Source organism: Rosa rugosa, chromosome 2 (assembly GCF_958449725.1).
Source record: "Rosa rugosa chromosome 2, drRosRugo1.1, whole genome shotgun sequence".
In the NCBI taxonomy this organism is placed as follows: domain Eukaryota; kingdom Viridiplantae; phylum Streptophyta; class Magnoliopsida; order Rosales; family Rosaceae; genus Rosa; species Rosa rugosa.
Window position 1 is genome coordinate 54,031,284 of NC_084821.1, and position 24,910 is coordinate 54,056,193.

The following is a 24,910-nucleotide window of genomic DNA, read 5'->3' on the forward strand; positions in this document are numbered from 1 at the left end:
GCTCACCCCTACAACAGTATGGATGCAAGTACTGTGCACTGGTAACGGGACAGTAGCGGACGAAGTTGGGTGTGCGGAACAAGTTTGGTAAATCCTCGTCTGTAGTTTGTTCTGAATTCTATTTCTTGAAATTCATGTTTCGGAACTTGCTGATATCTAGCCTCTTGTCAAATTTAGTTGAATTCTCTTTCATTGAAATTCAATCTCGTATCTCGTGTGAGCCTTTATCCAAGTTCTGGACGAACGAAATAGATTCTAGAGATTTAAAGATTTTCACCTCAAAAGTACTTGTAGCTTCCGCTGTGTTTAGAGAAAAAGTTTTCAAACAAAATGCCTAGCGGTTCTCTAGGATGTAAATCGAGCGTTCGGTTTATGTTTTAGAGACTCGTGACACTGTAACGAGCTTAGGCTGGTGAGGTGCAGCTTGGGGCGTTAGGATATTACATACTCTGTCCATATATTGAGCAGGTTTATGCACCAACCTCGAAAGGCTCATTAGGAGGCAGCTTTACGGGTTGTGCGTTATCTGAAATCTATTCCTGGCTAAGGCTTTTTCTTCTCCTTAACCAGCAATCTACAGTTGCGAGCATTCTGTGACTCGGATTGGGCAGGATGCCCACTTACGAGAAGGTCTACTACAGGGTACTGTGTGTTCTTAGGCCCTTTTTTGATTTCATGGCGGTCGAAGCGCCAGAAAACAATCTCCCTTTCTTCAGCTGAAGCAGAGTATCGTGCGATGACAAGAGCTTGTTCTGAATTGACATGGCTTCGTTATTTACTTAGAGACTTGGGGGTTTTGCATCAAGAGACCGCATTGTTGTATTGTGACAATAAGGCCGCATTACACATTGCAGCAAATCCAGTTTTCCATGAACGTATATCAGGGACAAGATTCAAGATGGTTAAGTGGAGACTAGATTTGTGAATTCTGCAAATCAGCTAGCTGACATTTTGACCAAAGCTCTTGGCAAGGAGATCTTCATGCCTATGATTCGCAAGTTGGGAGTGCAGGACATCCACTCTCCAACTTGAGGGGGAGTGTTGGAAAGCATAGCATAGCAGAGCTGTCAATATCATTATGCATTCATTTGTCTCATTCGGCATCTATTACATAGGAGGATAGTTTTCCTTTTTTATCTCCTTGCTTTATGGAGACTGTCTCCCTGTTTTATGGAGACTCTTTAGTGTAATCATTGTATATAATATTTAGAGAAAAATGCACGAACAGTGTCTGGAGACTCTGAGGACTGTCAAAATGATACCTGAACTTTCAAACGTATCAATGTGATACCTGGACTTATATTTTCTTGTCAACGTAGTACCTACATCAACTTTCCGTTACGGCTCCGTCAGTTCGAGTCACGTGTGACACATGTGAGGCCGAAAATGAGGGCAAACAAGACTTTTCCACTCCATCAAATCCTAAATGAATAAATTTAAAATTTAAAATAAAAACATAATAATTTATTATATTGAAAATAAAAGATGACTATTTTTTTTTTGCTTTTTCTATTAACCAAGATCAATCCAATATATTCTCAAAAAAAAAAAATCTCAATCCGATAAGTATGAACCTAACATGTCTTCATGTTCATCTTCTCAAACCCAGCAAAAAGGCAAAAAAAACAAAAGAAATCTCAATTGTTCATGTTCTTGAACCCATTCTTGTTCATCTTCTTAAACTCGACAAACCCATTTTGAAAGAGAAATGAAAGATCTGGGAACTCCAAGAACAAAAAAGAATGAGAAATAATTTTTTTTAGCAAAGCTTCTCCCTTGTTCGATTCACTTCTAAAACACAAAACCAAGTCCAACTTGTTTCTGCAAAATCATTCGACCCTATTCAACTCCCAAGTCTGCCTTAATTGGTGGCAACACCAGCAGCTGTGGCGAGGACTACGAGGTCCGCGCCCCGAAGAAGCGGTCCGAGCATTGGATCTAGGAGAAGACCCGCTGCCTTATCAGCTTCCGCCGCGAGGTCGATGGCCTCTTCAATACCTCCAAGTCCAACAGAGAAAGCACGATGACTTGGATTGCAAAACAACCAAAACAATCACAGATGTATCATATCAAATTAACACAATATTCCATTCCTCCTTTGAAATCGCCTCAACAACATCAATGCAGACCTGTTGTGAAATGGGCAATGAAGAAGAAGAACTAAGAAGACGTTGCAGAAACCCTGAATTTCATTTTTCGTCACCACCCACACCCACACCCACACCTCCACCACAACTCGAACTCAAACTAAAAATCCATTAATATCAAGTTATTAACTACAACAAAAACACCAACAAGTAATGATATAGATGATCTCTCCGCCCTCCTCCTTCCTCGATCTCAAGTCCCGCTTTGAGTACCGTCGAAGTTTCCAGAGAACCCAATCCAAATCCAAATCCCAATCTCAATCCCAATTTCAATTTCAATTTCGTCCTCGAAAATGAAGGACATAGTCTTCTCGAAGCCTCGCTTGTCAAAGATCTGAAATCGGCGATTAAGTGCGCCGCCGATGCTTTCGTCGAGGTCAACAACGTCAGCGTAGTGTGCCTGAAATCGAGGAGTACTGAGGTGTTGTTGCGGGAGGAATTGGCGAGGACAACCAGTCTTTTTAAAGAGTGGTTGATCGAGGGGAGAGGAAGAAGACGAGAGGTGGAGGGGTGAAAAATTTTAATTAAAAAAATTAAAGGTAAATCAGTCTTTTTACCAAAAAAAAATATATTTAAAATGTTTTTACCAAAAAAAATATTTAAAATTTTAGTTATAGGGCAAATCAGTCTTTTAACCTTCATTTTGTACCTCACGTGCCTCACATAGTCACACGTGGTAAATTTAACGGTGCCGTGACGGAAAGTTGATGTAGGTACTACGTTGACAAGAAAATATAAGTTCAGGTATCACATTGATACGTTTGAAAGTTCAGGTATCATTTTGACAGTCCTCAGAGTCTCCAGACACTGTTCGTGCATTTTTCCCTAATATTTATTGCACACTGATGAATAGATTGAATCATTCCAGCAAACTCTCTTTTCCATTCCCTGTTTTCAGATGGAAGGCGGCTTGGGTTTTCTTACCCTAGCTACTAATACTTGGATGACTCGTATATTAAAGGCGCGTTCTCCCCAAGATAGTTTACTAAATACTCAAAGTGCTACATATTCTACGCACATTTGGTGGTCCATTGTGTGGGATTTGGATGCGTTGAAGCTAGGTGTTCGTTGGCAAATTGGAAATGGTTTGCGAATCCAGCTTATGGGGCTTCCATGGTTACCTAAAGTCGAAATAAACCAAATCCAAATTCATTGAATGAAATATTAATCCAATTCAAACATCATATTTGGATTTGAAGAATCCAAATCCACAAGGTCAAATGACTATCCATACATGAAAATGAGTTTAAGTAACACCTCCCTGATCTAACACTTGTTAACAGAAGTCAAAGAGAATTGATAAGAAATGTAAATCAAACAAGTGTTGATTCATCTTCACTCAAAGAGAAGATGCTTTTACACCTATGAAACAGAATCAGTCTAAACAAAGAAACGCAACAGTTCAGATAGTCTTTTCAAAATCAAAAGCTTCATCATAGACAAATTCAACTATACAAGCCTTTGAAACCTTTGGAACCATTAAAAGCTCTTTTTGTAAGGCCTGCTTTCCTTTACACAAACGATATGAAGAAAGCGTCATCTTCTTCAGAACTGCACAGTTCCTCAAGAGATATTTTGCCACTTCCATTGTATTCAGCTGCCCCTTGAATCCCTCAATGTAGATAGTCTCGAGGTTTGACACTAAACAACTGGGCACAAGCTCTGGTTCCCGCCATTGCGGCTTCAGGCCTTCATCAGGTTCTGAGTCTGATTTATACTTGGAGCGTTTTTTATTACCACTAGTGTCCTGACCAAAAATCAAAAGAATCAATAGAATAATTAAGAATCAATAAAACCGCACGTTAGTATTGGTCTCACGTATCACAATAGAAACACATCTTACACTATGTTCTAAGATAAGATACTGCAGATGAGGTGATCTGTTAAGTAACTCCGTTAGCAATTTCCCGGGAAAGCATTTGTGAAGCACCAACTTCAATTTGCTCAAATTACCAAAAGCAGGCAGAGAACCAACCTTCATGAAAACAGAAACTTGTGCATATATATACATATTGAATGTTTACAGATACTCATGCAGCATATATATTTAATTTCAAATCAAAACCTTATGCAAAAGATGTGGTTTTAGTCACAGCCGGACACTGTATTTTGCAGTAGAAGGAATAAGTAGACAAATAGGATTTGTAAGTAGAAGGAAATGAAAACTAATTAGACCATACCTCGAAACAATTAGCTGATAGACACAAAAATTTGACATTGGATACTCCTGCCACAGGGAAAGTAAACCGGGAATAGCAAGGATTTTTATCTGAACAATGGTGACGTAGCTTTTCTCTTCGACGGTGACCCCATGACACCAAAATCCAATACCCATAGAGTTAAGAAACTAGAGACTTGATAAGAAAATACGAAATGTAAACAGTACAAGTAGAGTAGATTCCTCCTGTGAACAGAGTATGTCTTTTACACCTTTGAAAGCTAGAATTGCACAAAACAAAAATCCCCATAAGACATTAAAATGCATTCTAGATAAATTCAACTATACTAGTTCTTGAACCCCTTGGAACCATTAAAAACTCCTTATAAATCTTCTCTTTTTCATTCAAATCAAGACGATCCATAGAAATAGTCATCTTATTCAAAACTTGACCATACTTCAGCAAGTACTTTGCCACTTCCAACTCATCGCCTTTTCCTGTGAATCCCCTTATGGTGACAATCTTGAGGTGTGACAAACAACATGTAGGCACACAATCTGGTGGGTTCCACTGATGCTCTGACCCCTCTTCATGATTTGACCCTTGTTCATACTCTGACCCCTCTTCATGGTCTGAGCCCTCTTCATGCTCAGAGCCTTCTTCATACTCTGACCCCTCGTCGAGATCAGAGCCTTCTTGAAGACAACAGGCGACCTACCAATTATCTCAAATATGAGTCAAATGATAATTGTGAAGAACTGCATTATAGTTTCATATAGCACAAGCAGAAATACATCCTACTTCACATTCTAAGACAAGAGACTCCAGGATAGGTGATCTTTTGAGTAACTCTGTAAGCAACTCCCAGCAAAAGCAATCTTGAATCACCAGCTTCAATTGTCTCAAATTTTCATAAGCAGGCAGAGAACCAACCTTTGTGAAATATGAAGAAACAATGAAGGTCATATAAAAATCAAACATATGCTTATGCATAATCTCAAATCATTATATATGCCAAGATGAATAGAAGAGGGTAAAACAGTATAAAATGCGGAGATAGAAGAGATATCTTTCCCTCAGGTATGTATGAGGGCATAAAGAATCTTCTGATTTAATCACACTCCTATATTTTCAGTTTTGCCTTTCCAAACCAAGAACTAGTCACAAGTTACTACTTGATTTTTTTTCTTCTTTTGGATAGGAAACAGAATTTTATTAACAATGGGGAGAATGTACAGCAAAGTGGATAAGAAACCTACTGAAAAAAAAAAAAAAAAAAAAAAAAAAACATTAAAATTAGAGAAAATGTACAAGTTGATTTATTTCATTCCTTTACTTCCTATTGGATCATGAGAATGATTACTCGCAACATGCACTCCCCTCCACTCTTCCTTTTCAAAGAAAATGTATCCTATAATCTTGCCTACCAAACAGTATAAGGGAAGGAACTCAGGCCATACTTACCTCAAAACAATGAGCTAAAAGACATAAATATGTAACATTGGATACTTCTGCCAAAAGCTCAGTCACACGGTAAAAACCAGGTTGTTCATTTGAACAATGCCGACGTAGATAAATACTGGCTTTGACTAGGGATTTTGCTTCCTTCAAATAATATGTTGACGGAAAATCCTCTGTCACATAAAAATTTTCAAGCTTTGGGCAATTAATAAAATAGCAGTAGCTACCAAAACCAACATAGAACCATATTCTTAGTGTCTTCAGTGCAGGGGCAGTAATTATTAAATTCAAGGGATTCATGTCTTGAAGAGAACCGTCCATAGTCAAATCTTCAAGTATCGGGCAGTTGGACAAAACATCAAAAATTGATTTATTAACTTTGACATGCAATGTAACATGGAGGGACTTCAGACTAGGGAAACACCCTGATGCAGGAATACTGGTAATAAATTGTGATGTCAACCTCAACATTACCAGTGTTTTGCACATGACAAGGCTTTTAGGCAACTCAAAAATCCTGGTTTCATCTGAATACCCAGCACAGAGATCAAGTTCAACAACGTTGCGCCTAATGGCAGCATGAATCCAAGCATGAATACGATAGTCATCCACATTAATACCTTCCCAATGAAGCCGAAACTTTTGAATGTTTGATGAATAACGTAAGAGAAGTACATGATCAACAAATGCCAAAAATTTAGAAGGGTAACGAAAACAGCTCGGGTCAAAGTCTAGAGTAGGAACAGATGCCCATATGTTCTTCCATCTTGTAGACAGAATACAGGTCCTCACAGCATCTTGTGTTTCAACAAACGAAAGTATGTGCCAAAGAAGTGCATCTGATAACCCACTGATCCTATCTGGAGCTCTCAAATGACGCTTTGACTTTGAATTCATTTGTCCTGATGCTAAAACACATGGTCACATTGCATGAACAGTTGGTAGTTCTAAGCTTTAATATGTAAGCTTACGATGAAATTGTAACAGATGAACATACATTTCAAGGACAAGGGAACTGCTCGAAAGTAAACGTATTTTGTCTTGAGTTTTCAATTCCAAATTTTCCAAATGAAAAATGGGCACCATACTACTCTCTCAAGAACAGTTTTTGACAGAGGAAACTATATTTTCTCTAGAAATAAAAATCATACATTCTTCAGAGATAAACAATATAAAAGGTAATTACTGCATGTTCTAAACTGGTTAAATTGAAAACCATTTATGTATTTTCATGCATACAAAAAATTTCATGCATTTTCTTTAGGAACACAAAGGGAGATAACTGCAATTTATGTTCCTATTTTGCTCAATGTTCATGGTAAACAAATAAAGTATAAGGAAGAAAAGTACCCTTTGATGTCACCCAGAAAAATAATAGTGTCAGTGACCACTGACCAGTAGGGGGTGATCGGCTCGGCTGCTAAGAAAAGAAATGGAGCAGAGAAAACCTAAACAAAGGGAGGAAGAGAAGAAGGGAAGCCTCCGGTGCTTTCCCCAATGGAACTTTCATTGTTTGTTTTGGGCTTTGGGCTTTTAGATTTGGGCCTCTGTGGGTATGATGCCTTGATTTAAATTTGCCTCTTATTTTTCAGTGTTTGGGATTCAAAGTTCTTTTGGTCACTCCTCATGGCAGAGGAATTCATTGGCTACAATGGCAAGTTTGATGTCTAACGAAGATGGAAGGAGACTTGGGTTTTCCAGACCTTAAAGTATTAAACAAGTTCTACTTGTTAACAGAAGTTAAAGAGGATTGATAAAAAATTTAAATCGAACAAGTGTAGATTCACCTTCACTCACAGAGAAGATGCTTTTACAACTGTGAAAACAGAATCCGTCTCAAAGAAAGAAACGCAACACTTCAGAAAATAGTCTTTTCAAAACCAAAAGCTTCATCTTAGACAAAATCAACTACACAAGCCTTTGAAACCTTTGGAACCATTAAAAGCTCTTTGTGTAACGCCTGCTTTTCTTCACACAAAGGATGTGAAGAAAACGTCATCTTCTTCAAAACTTCACCATTCCTCAAGAAATATTTAGCCACTTCCATTGTATTCAGCTGCCCCTTGAATCCCTCAATGGAGATAGTCTCGAGGTTTGATTCTAAACAACTCGGCACAAGCTCTGGTGCACGCCATCGCAGCTTCGGGCATTCATCAGGTTCTGAGTCTGCTCCATACTTGGATTCTTTTTCATTAACACTAGTGTCCTGACCAATAATCAAAAGAATCAATGGAACGATCAAGTATCAATGAAAACCGCACGTTAATTGGTCACAAGTATCACAAAAGAAACACATCTTACATTATGTTCTAAGATAAGATACTGCAGATGAGGTGATCTGCTAAGTAACTCCGTTAGCAATTTCCTGGGAAAGCATTTGTGAACCACCAACTTCAATTTGCTCAAACTATCAAAAGCAGGCAGAGAACCAACCTTCATGAAAACATATATTGAATATTTACAAATACTCATGCAAAATATTTAATTTCAAATCATAACATTATGCAAAATATATGGTTTTAGACTTTTAGTCACAGCCAGACAGTACTGTATTTTGCAGAAGAAAGAATAAGTAGATAAATAGGATTTGTAAGTAGAAGGAAATAAAGACTAATTAGACCATACCTCGAAACAATTAGCAGATAGACACAAAAATTTGACACTGGATACTCCTGTCACAAGCGAATCAACTCGGCTATTTGAACGATGGTGAAGTAGCTCAACACTGGCTTTGACTAGGGATTCTGCTTGGCCCAAACAATACTTTCTCAAAGCATTCCCTTTCAGAACAAGGTTTTCAAGCTTTGGGCAATTAATCAAATACTTGTACTTACAACCCCTAGTATTGCAACATATTCGTAGTGTCTTCACTGCAGGGGCAGGAACTTCTAAAACATAAACACTCCAATCAAGGTAACCGTCTATAGTTAAGTCTTCAAGTATCGGGCAGCTGTTGCCTCTAAAAATCACCTCGGCCAGAAAGCCGAGAGATCAAGGAACAAATGTCCTTCTTGGTGAGTAGATTGCGGGGCGTGCCAGCACACGGCCAGAAGGCCAAGTGTGCAATTGTAGTTGTAGTAGATGTAGTTCTGACTTATCAAGCAATTGTTGGCCGAGGAAGGAACTGATTCTCGGCCGATAGTTCGCTGCCTTTGGATCAAGGACTTGATGGCTGAAGGTCGGGTGAATTGGGTGTAGTTGTGAGAGTGTGAGTGAATATGAATTGTCTGGTCACAGGGCTTAAATCAATTGGATCCAAGTAATAACAAGTAACAGTAAAAGTGAACTCGTAACGAATGAAATCTTCGAGATTAATAGCTACTATGCGACTACGAACAGTAAATAACATGATCAAACAAATAAAGCATAAAGACAATAAGGAACGGCTGAAAATTATTAACTATTGTTTGAAAGAAAACAAAGAGAACAATTCAAAATCGATACTAGGCTACAAGGAATTAAAGCAACTGAAATTGTAACTAGCAGAGCAAATAAACTAGGGAAACAGACGGAACTTCTACCTAAGCAAAAGGTAAAACGAAAGAGAAAAGCTTGATGGCTTGAGTTTCTGGAGTTGTGTGTGTTGTCTTCTGTCGATGCTTCTTTATATATTGGCTGCTTTTGTGACTTGAACTCATCTCTTGGCTCTTTGAAGTTGAGTGGATTTCGGCCTCCTCTTGGCGCAGTGACTCTATCTTGCTTTGGCTTCAATACTTATCGTCGGCTGACTTGACGTTGGACTCTATCTGAATCGGCTCTGATGGTTGTCATCAACGGCTGCAATTAATCTTGAAGTAGACTATCTTGGATTGAACTCTTTTCATCGGCTAACGAATTTCAATTTGGTTGAACTACTAACTACATCGGCTATTATCTTTCTAAGTTGAGTTCGAGTTGGAAACTGACTAGAGGGATTTGAACAATCGGCCGATGGGCTTTTAGACAATAAGTTTCTTTTTAAATTGACGACTACAGGCCGGCTGATAACCAATGGCCTAACTTTGTCCGACTCGACTTGGACCAAACGAAGTGTCCAATTATTCATCGGCCAACATTTCTGGCTACTGGCCCAATTACCTTTTGAGCAGCTCATTGTAATTAGAAATCAATCTAACTATGCACATTAGCTATGTCTGAGTGGACATGCAAATGTGGGTACAAACAGCAGCTAGAGAAGAGCTCAACCATTGAGTCACTACAACTATAAGGATTAACTGTAACATGGAGAAACTTGAGGCTCGGGAAACACCCTGATGCAGGAAGATTGGCAATGAAGTTTGATCTCAGCTTCAAAATTATGAGTGTCTTGCACATTAAGATGCTTTCGCGCAACTCAAAAATATGGCAATGAAGTCTACTATAAACAAGAAGATCAAGTTCAACTACATTACGCTTGATGGCAGTGTGGATCCAACGATAAATACAAGACTGATCAATACCATTATAATTCCAATTAAGACGAAATTTTTGAATGCTTGATGAGTTACGTAAGGAAAGTACATAATCAGCAATAGTCTTCAATTTAAGAGATTTACGGAAAGGACCATAGTCGAAGTCCAAAGTAGGAACAGACTCCCATATGTTCTTCCATCTCCTAGACAGAACACAGGTCCTCACAGCGTATATTGTCTGAAGGAAGGAAAGTATGTGGCAAAGAAGTGCATCCGGTAATCCACTAATCCTATCTTGACCAGCTAATCCACCGGTCCTATCTGGATCTCTCCTTTGACGCTTTGTCTTCGGTTTCATTTCTCCCCGATTCTAAAAGACATCATCAAACTGTAAGCAAAGTAGAAAAATTTGGTAGCTTAGAAGCTTTTAAATACAAAATTTCATGAAACTAAAGATGAACATGCGTTCTCCAAAGTAAATAAAAACGAGAGTGAAAACAATATGTATATTTGCATACGGTGAATTGATACAGGAACAACATTTACTCTACAAATAGAAATTGTATCAGCTCCAACAAAACATAAAAATTGACCTTAATAATTTCTCAGTTTTAGATGAAACAATAACAGCTATTACATTTTCATCTATATATCAACAAAATAAACATACATGCATGTTCTCCAAGTCGAGGAACAAAAGGAAGAAAAGTACGCTGAGGACGGCCGGTACTCTGATCGGTTGCTGAAGACCTAGAGAGACTAGACAGCGGAAGAGTTTTCATTTTTCACTTCCTTAACGCTTCCCTATTTATACAACTGCGACTTTTGAATAGTCCCAAAAAAATAACTGCGACTTTTGAGTTCATTCCACAAAGACGTTAATTGATTTACTGATACTTAAGTTGATTTAGTTGTTCAAGGAGTCAGTCATTTGAAAGGTCAAATTGGCACGCAATTCCTTTGACATGGCCTTCTAGGAAGAAATATATATTCTTAAGAGAAAAATTCAGCTACCGTCCCCAAACTATTCTGCCAAGGTCAATTTGATACCCGAACTCTCAAAAGTATCAATGTGATACCCAAAGACCTAAATTGGCATCAACGTGATACTTCCGTCAAAAAAATCCAACAGTTCCGTCTGTTTACTGACGTGGCAAACAAGTCAGAAACAAAAAGAAAGAGAAAAGACCAAAATGACCCTGATGTTAAATCTCATCACCAATTTTTTTTTTAAATCTTCTTCTGGGTCTGCTTCTTCTTCGAGCTCGGTGGTTGAGTGAACGACCGACACCAGCAAAGGCTCACACTCTCTCTCGCTCTCTCTCACTCTCTCTCTCTCTGCCGAAACCAGCAACCAAAACAGAGCATTCCTTCTCCAAGATGAGGTTCGAAGATTAACTGGAGTGTCCGCGCTCCATAACAACGCAACACCTTGAGATTCCTCCTTCTCTGGGTAGCAAATACACCCCGCAAATCCCAGTCGAATCCTCAAAGTATCAAGAATGTTTGGTTGCGCTAAGGTCTCAGAAAGAAAAATCAAGCTAGGGTTTTTTGCTTGAACTTCAAGAGGGCCCTTTGTGTTTCATGGTTCACAATTCCTCGACAATATATATTCCATGTCAGAATCTTGCACTGCAACATATTGGCAGTAATGGCAGCGCATCGGTGGCGCGTTTCTGGTGGCAAGGTCGCCTTAGGGTTTCTGGTGGCAAGGTCACCTTAGGGTTTTTTAAATTTAATTTGAAATATAAAATAATAGGGATGTGTATTAAGTGATTAGGGGTGTGTATTTAAAATTTCTCTTTATTTTATTCATGGCAAAAGCATTTAAAAAGGAACAAAAGAAAATAAGAAAATGCAAACACTTGTCATATCCGAGAATTTAAAAATATTCCATCAAGATAACCTATGCCACATATATAAAATCGTATAAGAAATCTAAAACAAGGCAACAAGCATTTAAAAAGGAAATAAAGAAAGTAAGAAAATGCAAACACTTGTCATATCCAAGAATATAAAAATATATTATCAAGATAACCTATGCCCTATATATAAAATCATATAAGAAATCTACAACATTGCTCGTGAAGCAACACATGGAATTTCAAAAGTACAACTGAAAAAATATTTTTTATCATAAAAATGATTTCAATTACTACAAATAAGAATCTTGTAAAAAATAAGAACACACACACACACACATAACATATTCAAAATATATTTTAGGGCTATAATTTAGCCTTGACATGTTGGAGATGATTGATGTCACATCGATGAATAGTATATAATTTAGAGCTAAAATCTTAGCCCTTCTGGTTGGAGATGACCTTAGTGTCTTCAGTGCAGGGGCAGCAATTTCTAAAACAGAAACACTCCATGTAAGGTGACCGTCTATAGTCAAATCTTCAAGTACCGGGCAGCTAGAGAGAAGAACTTAACCATTGAGTCAATACAAATAAAATGATCAACTGTAAGTTCCAGTGGCGGACGCATAAATTTTTGTGAGTGGGGGCAAAAAAAAAGGTTGAACAAACAAATATAAAATACTACAATGAATGAAACATAATTTTTCAATCTTTCGACATTAATAATATTTTCAATGATTACATATTCTAACTTCCTAACAGATAAACTAACTTTAAATCAATATATTTCTTGACACATATTTTATTTCTATCTATTTACCATAAAGTACACTTACTATATTTCCTAGCAAAACAAAAAAATGAAAATACAAAATCATCATGCATTAAAAAGAAACCCAGTGTTACATTTGATAGAGCTCAGACTCCTGACCTCTCAAATGAGAGACCAAAGCCTTACTGTAATACCCCGAAAAATCCAAATTAAATTCCATGAATTTTTAGAAATGATTTTACGATAGTGGGAGCGAGTACGAAGCTTGGAAAAGTTGTGGAATTAGTTCAAACGATTTTATTTTCGAAAACGAACGTTATTTAGGGGCTCGTGGAAATTGGCTTTTTATACGTTCAAAATTTGGAAGAACTTCCTTTATGAAAGTTGTAGAGCTCGTCGATACGATTTCGTGGATATGTGGAACGCAATATTCGGAGTTCGTATGAATAAGTTATGAATTTTTGAAAATTGGGAATTTTCTATAAATATGAAGTTTTCGGATTTTTTTTCATTAAGGACGAAATAAAATCTATTTTGCTGAACAGTCCCCCATTCCAGCGATTCTCTCTCTCTCTCGGCCTCAGACCCGCCGGGTTTCCGCCGACCCGACCCGGCCGGAAAGGGCACTTCCCGGCGTCCTCCGGCCACGACCCGGCCCTCTCCGGACTCGCCGTGCCACGCCCAGCCGCCTGGTGGCCTCCCCTTGCACCGCCGCTGCCCCCAGACGTGGATCGAAGCCCCCCCCGAGCCTAGCTTTTGACCCGATCGGATCTTGGCCGTGCCGGCGTTGCACGGGCCGATCCTCCCCATTTTCGTGATCTCCTCCTCCCCCTGATCATCCCCATATAAGCCTTGCATGACGATTTTGGGTGTAGAGCGCTTGATCAAGGTTTGACTTTTTTCGACGGCTCTGATTCAATCTGGAATCAGATCAGACGCTCCGGATTAATCCAACTTCAAAGCTTGATCTAGGACGATCTAGGCCAAACCAGACTTAGCTCCAGGTATGGAAGTCGATCACCCTTTCATTTTGAACCAGTTTGTAGTTGGTCACTTTGCCATCGGAGGTGGTTGACCGGCGTTGACCGCCGCGTTGACCGCCCACTGACCACCGCTTGTGGCGGCGTATCAGACCATATTTCGAGTTTTCATTATCTAGGCGATGATCTATGCATCCATACGAGCGTTTTGATATATAACTTGGTCATGTTAGAAAAAGTTGATAAATAGTGGATTTACGTTTTTACGTTACTATTTACGGTTTTTACGTTTTATCTTCGGTTTACGATCTGCGAAGATCAGACCATCGGTTTTACTTCAAATTTTAATATGTTGATCGTATGACTGTCCCGGTGACTTTGTGAGGTCACGGGCGAAGATCCGACCGTTGGATCTTCGTATAATTGAGAAATAGTAATTCGGAAGGCGATTCGTGAGAATCCGACCGTCGGATTTTCGTATAATTTTGTGGAGATGTTAGTAAAGGCGATTCAGGAAGGTCTGACCGTTGGATCTTCGTGATAATTTTGGAGGATGATCCTAAAGGCGATCCGTGAGGATCCGACCGTTGGATCATCATTAAATTCAGATCCGACCGTTGGATCATCGTTTAATTTGAATCTGAGCGTTGGATCGTCGTTTAATTACATTTATGAGTTGTTGGCTAAGTTAAGATCATTATTGGATTAGGTTATCGACGGATTGATTTGGCGGACAATTCGGGAAAATTGTTGTTTTAGCTGTTAAGAAGACGCAGCTGGATTAGAGGTGAGTAAATCTCACGTGGTTCATATTACGAACTGAATAAATTTAATTACTTTATTTTGGTCGCAATTGTGTGAAAATATTTGTGGAATAAATATTTGTTTTAAATCATATGGACTTGATCAACTACGGTCCATAGGTAAGTAAAATGATTTTATTATACAAATGAATTTCACGGTTTTTATGCTTGAACTATAGTTGGTATTAGTGGTCATCCCTGAGCGGATGATTACGTATATATATATTTACGTGGAATATATATATTAGTTGACGTGTGATTGGTGTGATGAAATGATTGAGAATGAATTGGATATTATTCAAGCTATTAATCTCGCATTTAATTGTTGAATAATGAAATGTTGATCATGTGGTGTGAAAGCTATTTTATATACCCAATGGTGAATATGTGGAAATTATTTTAAGAAGTAAAGATTTGTCTTGAAATAATATGTCTCTTTATGTGGGTGTACATATACATATATACGATCTATAAATCATAAAGATTGTATTTTGGTGATTTTGATTATGTCTGAGAAGTACAATTGTGAAGTCGGGTGTTATCTACTACCCCGTGCTTAAGTGAATTACTGGTAAACGTGTTTTGGTGTTATGTGGAAGTTAGCCTTGGGCCCTAGTCCCTACAGATAGTGCACTATTATACTCTTAGGAAGGTTGCTTACTTTGAGTATACATACTTGGGTATAGTACGTTGGACCCTGGTATGCTGCGGCTTTCCCGTGCTTTGGGTATAGTACGTTGGACCCTAGTACGTGGATTTGTGATTTGTTACCAGTCAACCTGGCTTACTCGTGCTTTGGGTATAGTACGTTGGACCCTAGCACTTGTATTTATGATTTGTTACCAGTTAATCCGAAAATTCACTAAAAAGAAAAGTGTACTTATATTATTTTGATCAAATATCTATTTGTGATATATTGTTAATATGTGAAGGTGTTAGTGAAAAGAGAATCAAGCATGCTTTGCTATAATGTTATTTCACATATTAATGTTGCAATATTTGTTGGTTGTGATCAGTCAAATGTTGAGTTTTAAAAGAAAGCATCGAGAATATACTTATATGTTTCTGTGATTTTTGGAGTTACCTTGTGAGTGTGTTGATTGTTTACTTGAGTTATAATAAATATAATTGAATAAATAAACAGTTCTTTCTTGTTTACTCATACGGGCTGTCAAAAGCTCACCGGGTTTTGTGTTGTTGCAACTCCCGGTACACTATTCAAATTGTGTAGCGGGTAGTCTTACAGGTCAGGAGAATCAGGGCAGTGATCGTGCGGTTTAGAGTATTAGTATTAGATTTATAGCATTTGTTTTGTGAGGAGAATTGTGCTCTCTTGAGCTTTATAATTTGTTTTGGTGAGAGTGTACTGTAATAAGTAGCTTGAGGATTTGGTTTATGTAATTATCGAGAGGTGTAATGTGCAGTTGATTTTGAGAAAAAAATTCTGAGATTATAAACAGGGTATTTGAGGTTCATGCTTCGAATATGAATTACTTAAATTCAGAATTCGGGGTGTGACACTTACCACCCCACCTTATTACAATTTAATGTTAGTGATCATCATGTAGTTCTTAAAAAAAAAAAAAAGTTAAAACTGATTAATTATGAAATCATGCACCTGTGAAACTCTTATAGAGTAGAAATATAAAATTAAGAAGAGACAGACTTGCAGACTTGTAGACAAGCCAAATGGTTGCATACATTTACACGTGTAAGTTTCCTTAGTTTAATTGCATTGCTGTGAGGCAGCAGATTACACAATAGTCAAGTCATGGGGCAGCATATTCCTCTTCTTCTGGGGGCAAAACCGATGAACATAGTATATATATATGAAGCTGTTGAGCAAATGAAAAAAATTCACTGGTGGCAGCAGCCCCCACTCGTCCCAACGTGCGTCCGCCAGTGACTGTAACATGGAGAAATTTGAGATTTGGGAAACACCCTGATGAAGTAATATTATTGGCAATGAAGTTTGATCTCAGCTTCAGAATCATGAGTGTCTTGCACATGAAGATGCATGCTTTTGAGCAACTCAAAAAAATGGCAATGAAGTCTACTATTAACAAAAAGATCGAGTTCAACAACATTACGCTTCATGGCAGTGTGGATCCAACCATTAATACAAGACTGATCAATACCATTATAATTCCAATTAAGACGAAATCTTTGAATGTTTGATGAGTTACGAAAGAAAAGTACATGATCACCAACCGTCTTCAATTTAGCAGATTCACGAAAAGGGCCACTGTCGAAGTCCAAATTAGGAACAGACTCCCATATATTATTCCATCTTGTGGACAAAACACAGGTCCTCACAGCATAGATTGTTTGAAGGAAAGAAAGTATGTGACAAAGAAGCGCATCTGGTAATCCACTAATCCTATCATGTTCTGGTAACCCACTGACCCTATCTGAAACTCTCCGTTGACGCTTTGTCTTCGGTTTCATTTCTCCCTGATGCTAAAAGACACAGTCAAATTGCAGGAACAGTTAGAAATTTGGTAGCAGATGAACATACATTTCTCCAAAGTAAACCGCTACTTGTTTTGTTAGACGGAAGTCACGGAACAAACAGAACCGATAGTAAAAACAATATATTTGCATACCATAAATCGATACAGGAACAACATTCACTCTAAAAAAGTTTCCATAACTTTTCTCAGTTTTAGATTAAAACGATTACACTTCTACCTATCACCGAAAAATATGCATGCATTTTATCAAAGTCAAGGAACAAAAAGGCCATGGGTAGGTATTGCCTCTTTTATTCCTATTTCGATCAATTTTGTTTGGAACCAAACAACTGGCAAGGAAGAAAAGTACCTTTTAAGAGCTTCTAACTAAGGTCGGCCGGGTATTCTGATCGGTTGCTGAAAACCTAGAGAGAGCATAAGAGTTTTCTGTTCGTTAACGCTTCCCTAGTTTTTTTTTTTTTTTTTTTTTTGAGGGCGAGGTTGTGTCTTGTGAACCTGGGCGTTCTGTATCATGAATTTTGTTTGGGTTTTGGGCCTGTCAAAGTTTATTTTCTAGAGAAATCGTAATTGATATTGGGCCAATAATACCACATGGAGACCTCCTGCGTGGCAATGTAAATTTATCGAGCTATCACACTTTATGGACTCGGACACTCGGTTCATCGGGTTTCTATTGAAATTGGACGAAAATTTTGGTTGTAGTGATTCGGTTATGTTCTATTTTGGTTATTTTTTCACTGCATTGAATTTTACAGATTGATCCCTATTTTTGACGAAATTTTTTATAGACAACTGTAAATGATATGATTAGTAGTTTTAGTACTTGTAAATTGGAGTGAAGAATATGCATTAGAAGATAAAAAGGCAAGCAAAATCTTCTACAATTGACTAGAGATTAAAATAAGTTATAGGAATTGAAGAATAGTTGATGGTAATCCAATGTTTAAGAGCCTACCATTGAGAGTACTAAAAACAATGGGACAAAGTAGTTTCTAATGGTTCATTTCGTTTTTTTTTTTTTATTCATCTTAAGCACTATCCGAAAACTACACTGCAAAGAGTCTGTCAGGTTCGATTAGTTCGGTCTAACTGTCAGTTTTCAAAAAGTCCACCCTAGATGAAAAGGTGCTTTCCTACCAGGACCAGGAAAACTGAAAAACTAATAACCAGTATAGCAAGCGTCCTTGTCCTTGTTCATGTTTCTTTCCTAGGTGGGTGAAGCGCAATGGCACTGATCTTGTCTATTAGCCTTTTGTTTTGTTAAGGTTATGGAGTTTATGGACAGGAACAATCTATCTGATTGTATTACTGGCTATATCTGCTTGATGGATGGAATCAGAATCGAATTCCCAAAGAGTAGAATCAGATTCAAGAAAATTGCTAAGAAATTTTAATTATTGGAAAGAAAAAGAGCATAGATCGATTCATCCTCAATCATTAATGGGGATGTTATAACATCCCCATTAATTGCACATAGAAAATAAAATCCAAAATTTTCATCTTAATAAATATCAACTGTACAAGCCTTTGAAACCCTTGGAACCATTAAAAGTTCCTCATATGGGGACCTGATTTTCTTCACACAGAGGAGCTTTGGAAATTGTTATTTTCTTCAAAACTGCACCATTCCTCAGGAAATATTTTGCCACTTCCATTGCATGCACCTGTCCCTTGAATCCCTTGATGGAGACAGTCTTGAGGTTTGACACTAAACAAATAGGCACAACCTGTGGGGGATGCCATCGAGGCTTGGGGGGTTCTTTATGTTCTGAGTCATACTCCGAGTCATCATCATCACAACTAGTGAGCTGACTATATGCAAAAGAATTAACGAAAATGATTGAGAATAACAACTGCATTTTGGTTTCATGTATCATAAGAGAAACACATCTTACACTATGCTCTAAGACAAGAAGCTCCAGATGAGGTGATCTCCCGAGTATCCGCGTTAGCAATTCCCAGGGAAAGCATTCAAGAAGAACCAACTTCAATTTGGTCAGATTATTAAAAGCAGGCAGATGACCAACCTTCACCGAAAAATTAGGTATCAATCAAACAGACCTAATGCAAATATTAAACATGTACTAATTAATGAAGCATAATACAAATTCAGAGCAATATGGGTTGTACTTGCCTTAAAACGATGAACACAGAGAGACAGATACTTCACATTGGATACACCTGCCAGAAGTGCAGATACGCGAGTAGGAAAGGTGGGTTCGACACTTGATATTGGATCATAGAGATCAAGAATAGCTCTGACTAGGGAATTTTCACTCCTCAAAAAATAATTTGACAAGAAATCCTCCGCAAGATCAAGGTATTAAAGCTTGGGACATCAAAAAAAAGAAGTTGTACGCCTCATGATCATCATTGCTGGCTTGCTGCCAAAGTTCATTCTTAGAATCTTCAGTCTAGGCGCCGAACATGTTGACATTCAGAACAATATCTGCTTGAAGAAAACCCCGTATAGTAAACTCTTCAAGTATAGGACACTTTGTAAACAGCTTCAACATAAAGTCATTATCTTTACGCAAATAAACTGTAACAAGGAGACATTTCAGATTAGGGAAACACCACCCCTGCCTCATAAGGCAGGAGTGTTGGTAATAAAATGTGACATTAGCTTCAAAACTGTCAGTGTCTGGCACACAAAAAGGCTGCTAGGCAACTCAAAAATTTGGCTTCCTTGTGGATCAACACGGAGATCAAGTTCAACAACGTTACATCTAATGGCAGTAAGAATCCAACCATAAATACGAGAGTAATCCTTATCCATGGAGCAGTGAAGAAGAAATTTTTGAATGTCTGATGAGTTGCGGAAGAAAAGTACACGCTCAACAAACGTCAAAAAACTGGCAGTCTTTAAAATCTCTATCATGGAAGTCTAGTTGTGAATAGAAAACCAAATGTTCTTCCATCTTGGTGACAAAATGCCCGTCCTCACAGCATTTTTTGTTTGAAGGGAAGAAAGTATGTGGCACAAAACTGCATCCGGTAATGCACTGATCCTATCTTTAACTTCGGCTCCTGCTTGATGCTTTGACTTTGAATCCTCCATTTCTACACTGATACTACGAAACACTGTGAAACTGCAGACAGCCCTTGTAAGTTTGATAGCTTAAGAAGCTTTCTATGCTTAAGAATTCAATGAAACTGAGCAGAGGAAAATGTATTATAACAAAATGGAGACAAGAGATTTACGCTATTGATTTCTCTCAGGAATTGACAAGTCAATAAAAAGTTTAGCAAGTTTGCCTTGAATACACTAATGATTTCTTATCATTAACAATTCAGCATCGATCACATTCTACTTTCTTGAGGAAAGTTATTCAATGGAAACAAACAGAACCAAGAACTAGTATAGAGAATAACATATTAGACATTACACTTTGATATACCCTGATTAACTCACATGTTCTCCATGGATGAATAAGAAAATGAGAACTAGGAGAGCCACCATCTCTTCATATGTAACTCTGAAATGTGGACCTTTCACATTCATTTTGAGTTGAAACGATATGTTTATATTTGTATATTTGTTAAGATAAAATTATCATTATGGTAATGTTTTATAGAATAGGTATTTATTTATTTCGTTAATTATATGTTCATTCCCATCGGATAGTTAACCAAACATGGGATGAAGTATTCATCATTCAACCAAAAATAGGATAGATTACCTATTTCATTGCGTTACGCCAACCACAAACACAATATGTATCTCATTAGTTTCAGAGCTCAAGATCCTACATTCCACCTTTAAATTTCCTACTTGACCATTTACATTTTTTTTTTTTTGAAGGGAAGACGACAAACTATATTAAGTGAAACTAAAGAGTACATGGAAATAAAACAAAAAAGCATAACAAGATGCACAAAAGCATCTATAATGACAATAGAAGAATAAAAGATAACAAGATGCATAGAAGCATCTGAAATGGGAGGTAACCAGGATGTGACTTGATGCCGAACGACATCGCTGCACTGCACATGTCACGAAAGCAGTGTAAATGTGATAGTAACCGTAACCGTAACCGTAACCGGTGATATGCTCACCAGGAGTTCGAAAGTAACCGAGGGTGTCAAAAACTCGAAAATTAGCAAACGAACTCCTAAGAACCAGAACCAATACCAGAGCAAAGAGAGCAGCTGACTCGGATCCAAGATCCGGAATTGAAAGTTTCCTGGATCCCAGATCCGGATCCAAATCCGGCCTGAAGCAATAAGGTCTGACCAAATCCGGCCTGAAGCAATGTAGGCACCCAGCAACTTGGGCACCCTCACTCCAACCCAGCTCTGGACACCCGAAATGCAGGGCACCCCGCCTGAGCCGCACCGCCATGACGCCGAGCCGCACTGCCCCACCGCTGCCATCCCCTGGCCAAGACAGGACCGGGGATCCCCCTGCAACCAAAGGGCCCAACTACGACGCCTCCAGCCTTCACCCAAAAGGCCTGAAGTCTTGGTCCATGCCCACGACAACCAGGATCGCCATTGACGTAGAGAGATCGAAAGCAGCTTCTCCAACCATCGCCGGATCGCAGCAATAGCCCGGAGCCGATTTGCTTTCGCCGAAGAAAATCCGATCGGACCTCTTACCGGGCGCCTCCACTGGGTAGATCCCGGATCCCACATCTGGTTTGGATCCACCAAACCTCGACACCGCCGTCCGTCACCATCACTGTATGGGGCAGCACAGGCACGAGAGAAACCCGAAGTGGGAGGATCCCACCGATAAACCGACGAAAGGAGAGTGCCGCAACCGGAAGGTTGGAAGGGAGAGGTACACGAATCCAGAGGACTCGCCGGGCAGTGACCGCGAACATCATAGACGCAAGCCAAAGAAAACGGACGGCCAAACCCTAGGGTTAGCCGCCGTAAGGAAGAGAGAGCGAGAGTGCTCATTTTTTTACTTGGCCATTTACATAAATGGAGAGGAAAATAATAGTTCAATGACATTGAATTTAACACTTACTTTTTCCAACCACCACAAGTGGTCGAGTTGGTAAAAGCAAACATACTTTTTCCATTGCAAATTGGACCATGATATGTCACAATGAGTTACGAAGCTAAACAGAGATAGTTATACAATGGAAAACGATCAACCACAAATAGATTCAACTTGTACCAATACTGACGATACATCTACCGTTGTGAAATTGATCCTAGAACATACCGAAAGAAGCACAATTTGCTTCTCTTATGTCTGCGAAAAGTTCAACTTGACAAGTCACTGAACCCCACTGAAACATTGAGAATTGCTTGTGCAACTCTTCTTTCATGCACAGATGATCATTATAGTAAATAGTCATCTTCTTCAAACCTTCCCCATTTTCCAACAAATACTTTGCCACATCCATCTCATCTACTTTGCCCTTGAATCCCCTTACAGAGATAGTCTTGAGTTGTGACAGCAAACAACTAGGCACAAACCGTGGTGGGATCCATTGATGATCCGAGGATTCTCCACACTTGCATTCCTGGAAATTATTTAAAGAATGGACTAAATAAGAATCATAAAGGGCTTGATGCAAATGGTATCATGCAGCATAAGTTGAAACTCAGCTTACATTAAGTTCCAAGACGAGCCTTTCCAGATTAGGTGATCTCTTGAGCAACTCTTTCAGCAATTCCCAGTAATAGCAATTGTAAAGAATCAACTCCAATCTGCTCAACTTGTCAAAAGTAGGCAGACAACATTTCTACAGCAGAGAAAACTTATTAATAAGAATAATACTTATGCAGAAATTGAACATTTTCTAAGTTATGCACAATATACAACTTTAATCTTAATTGCCACAATCCAACAAACACTTGGTTGATATTTTTTATTATTTTACAAAGACTTTATAAGGTACAAATAAAGAATGATAGGAACAATAAAGACACAAGTAGAGGAACCAATCTTAATGCAAGGGATGTGTTTGTCTCCAGTACTACAATATCATGGAAGGAGAGGTGCATATACCTTTACTCATTTGGTATTTTATGAAAAAATAATAATAAAAAGGGCAAATTACAAATTTAATACTTTCAAACCAACATCAAATTACTACTTAAATTTCGTTGATTCCATCAAACTGTACAACTTTTAAGGATAAAAATGATGTGCCTCACTCTTCCTGTTCCTGTTTATCAAAAGAAGGTAACTGTATCTGTTCTTCCTCTTTTCCAACCACACATTTTTTCCCTTCCTATACCAAATATAGTGCAAGGAAGAAGTTAGGGCATACTTACTTTCAAACGATGTGCTGAAAGATACAAGGACCTAGCACTAGATATTCCTGCCAGAAGAGCAGTTCCACGGATAGCAAAGCGATGATCTGCTTCTGCAGAATTGTCATGGAGTGGGTCACAGAGAGTAATAGTAACTTTGACTAACGTTTTTGAATTCTCCAAAAAACAATCTGTAGGAGGATCCTGCCAAAGATGAAAGTTTTCAAGCTTCGGGGCATTAATATGAAACTTGCAGCACTTCTCATAAACATCACATGAACTCCAATATATTCTTAACGTCTTCAATTCAGGCGCAGAGACATTAAAATTCAAAATCGGATCATCTCTTTGCATTCCATGTGATCCACCTATGCGTAAATTTTCCAGTACAGGGCAGCAAGAAAAAAGCTTCTCCACAGATTTATTGACTGGATGGTCAATCTGCACATTGAGAGACTTGAGGCTTGGGAAACACCCTGAAGTGGGAGGATTGGTAATAAAGTTTGAAGACAACCCCAAAACCATCAGTGTTTTGCATGTGAAAACACTCTCAGGCAACTCAAAAACCCGAGGGTGATCATCATCACCTGCAAAATCCTCTACAGAAAGATCGAGTTCAACAACATTACGCCTTATGGCAGTGCCAATCCAACCATAAATACGAGCGAAATCCTTAACACAGCAAGACTGCAGATGGAACTTTCGAATGTCTGTTGAGTTGCGAAAGAAGAGTACATTATCAACAAACCTCACAAAAGAAACACAGTCCGGGTTATCTTCATCGCAAAAGACAAGACTGGGTACAGAGGCCCAGATTTTCTTCCATCTTTTGGACAAAACGCTGGTCGTCACAGCATCTTCTGTTCTATCAAGGAATGAAAGGATGTGACAAAGGACTGCATCTGGTAATGCACTGATTCTATCTTTAACTCTTTTTGCTTCAAGCTCTGACATCAAACCTGTAACCAGATTGAAATCCATGGTAACTCTCGAAACTTCAAAGACGATTTCAACATTATGTTTTAGTACTGAGAAAATGAAAACATGATAAACATTTAAGCCCTTTACATGTAATGTCCCTTTATATTTCAATTGAAACTAACGGAATATGCATGAAACTCTTCACATATTTTCTTTTAACATTTCAAGTCCATAATTTCCCCAAGTGAATTGAAAAAGTTACAAACTTTGCATTTAAAAATAAAATCTGTGGATGCCCATTTATCTTCACATATACTTAAGCACGAAATTCTACTTTATAGATGTAACAAATCCATAAAAATGTAAAATGTATTTCTTCAACTTTTCTGGGTAACCAAACAGATGTAAGAAAGCCAAAGAGTTATGAAGACAAGTACCTGACGTCAGTGAATACTGAAAGCTCTGACAAACAGTCTCACCCTCTGTATGAAAATGAGAACCAAAATAGCAATGCTAACCTCGGCGTTTCACCATTTCTGCAACTCTCAAGTGTGAAGATTCTGAATATGAGGGTTTTGACTAACTGAGACTATCGGTGAAAATAAGATCTTTACTGTCTTTATTCTTAGTTGGGCCTTGTGAGTTACCGGGCCACCTTGTTCATTTTTAGCTTTTGGGGCCTGTTTCAGTGAACAGAATCCCCCAAGAAATTTCGCTT

General features: G+C 38.4%; 4 protein-coding genes across 6 annotated transcripts; all 4 read right to left on the bottom strand.

Annotated features, from left to right (window-relative positions):
* Positions 1-3,260: 3,260 nt before the first annotated feature.
* On the bottom strand, positions 3,261-4,486 carry LOC133731023 (F-box/FBD/LRR-repeat protein At3g26920-like; the record flags this gene model as incomplete). The annotated part of the gene is made up of 3 exons (XM_062158500.1): positions 3,261-3,894; positions 3,991-4,122; positions 4,328-4,486. Coding segments are annotated over 3 exons (636 nt in total), but the record flags the coding sequence as incomplete, so codon positions are not given.
* A 68-nt stretch (positions 4,487-4,554) lies between these two features.
* On the bottom strand, positions 4,555-7,151 carry LOC133728408 (putative FBD-associated F-box protein At3g50710). 2 transcript variants are annotated; one of them, XM_062155823.1, is made up of 4 exons: positions 7,118-7,151; positions 5,771-6,669; positions 5,108-5,239; positions 4,555-5,020 (listed from the first exon to the last, which is right to left on the bottom strand). In XM_062155823.1, the coding sequence occupies exons 2-4, from the start codon at positions 6,662-6,664 to the stop codon at positions 4,634-4,636; spliced, it is 1,413 nt and encodes a 470-aa protein (XP_062011807.1). In that variant the 5' UTR covers positions 6,665-6,669; positions 7,118-7,151; the 3' UTR covers positions 4,555-4,633. The 2 variants fall into 2 exon arrangements, with proteins under 2 accessions (XP_062011807.1, XP_062011808.1); XM_062155824.1 differs by lacking the exon at positions 7,118-7,151 and having other exon boundaries at positions 6,242-7,107.
* Positions 7,152-7,661: 510 nt separating this feature from the next.
* LOC133731024 (putative F-box/FBD/LRR-repeat protein At4g26350) lies at positions 7,662-10,516 on the bottom strand. Its single transcript, XM_062158501.1, has 4 exons — positions 9,883-10,516; positions 8,393-8,655; positions 8,069-8,200; positions 7,662-7,973 (listed from the first exon to the last, which is right to left on the bottom strand). Exons 1-4 carry the CDS (start codon positions 10,514-10,516, stop codon positions 7,662-7,664), a joined length of 1,341 nt encoding a protein of 446 aa, XP_062014485.1.
* An 11,450-nt stretch (positions 10,517-21,966) lies between these two features.
* On the bottom strand, positions 21,967-24,769 carry LOC133728409 (F-box/LRR-repeat protein At3g26922-like). Of its 2 annotated transcripts, XM_062155826.1 has the most exons (4): positions 24,630-24,769; positions 23,293-24,230; positions 22,626-22,757; positions 21,967-22,535 (listed from the first exon to the last, which is right to left on the bottom strand). In XM_062155826.1, the coding sequence occupies exons 2-4, from the start codon at positions 24,223-24,225 to the stop codon at positions 22,221-22,223; spliced, it is 1,380 nt and encodes a 459-aa protein (XP_062011810.1). In that variant the 5' UTR covers positions 24,226-24,230; positions 24,630-24,769; the 3' UTR covers positions 21,967-22,220. The 2 variants fall into 2 exon arrangements, with proteins under 2 accessions (XP_062011810.1, XP_062011809.1); XM_062155825.1 differs by lacking the exon at positions 24,630-24,769 and having other exon boundaries at positions 23,293-24,268.
* Positions 24,770-24,910: the final 141 nt, after the last annotated feature.

Excerpts from the sequence above, each read along its gene's own strand:
- LOC133731024 (XM_062158501.1), bottom strand. The coding sequence starts at position 10,516 with ATGAAACCGAAGACAAAGCGTCAAAGGAGAGATCCAGATAGGACCGGT. Across the intron at positions 8,201-8,392 it reads TATCTGCTAATTGTTTCGAG|GTTGGTTCTCTGCCTGCTTT; the intron begins GTATGGTCTAAT and ends GTTTTCATGAAG. Across the intron at positions 7,974-8,068 it reads ATCTTATCTTAGAACATAAT|GACACTAGTGTTAATGAAAA; the intron begins GTAAGATGTGTT and ends ATTATTGGTCAG.
- LOC133728409 (XM_062155825.1), bottom strand. The coding sequence starts at position 24,252 with ATGGATTTCAATCTGGTTACAGGTTTGATGTCAGAGCTTGAAGCAAAA. Across the intron at positions 22,758-23,292 it reads TTTCAGCACATCGTTTGAAA|AAATGTTGTCTGCCTACTTT; the intron begins GTAAGTATGCCC and ends TCTCTGCTGTAG. Across the intron at positions 22,536-22,625 it reads GGCTCGTCTTGGAACTTAAT|GAATGCAAGTGTGGAGAATC; the intron begins GTAAGCTGAGTT and ends AATAATTTCCAG.
- LOC133728408 (XM_062155823.1), bottom strand. The coding sequence starts at position 6,664 with ATGAATTCAAAGTCAAAGCGTCATTTGAGAGCTCCAGATAGGATCAGT. Across the intron at positions 5,240-5,770 it reads TTTTAGCTCATTGTTTTGAG|GTTGGTTCTCTGCCTGCTTA; the intron begins GTAAGTATGGCC and ends TATTTCACAAAG. Across the intron at positions 5,021-5,107 it reads CTCTTGTCTTAGAATGTGAA|GTCGCCTGTTGTCTTCAAGA; the intron begins GTAGGATGTATT and ends GATAATTGGTAG.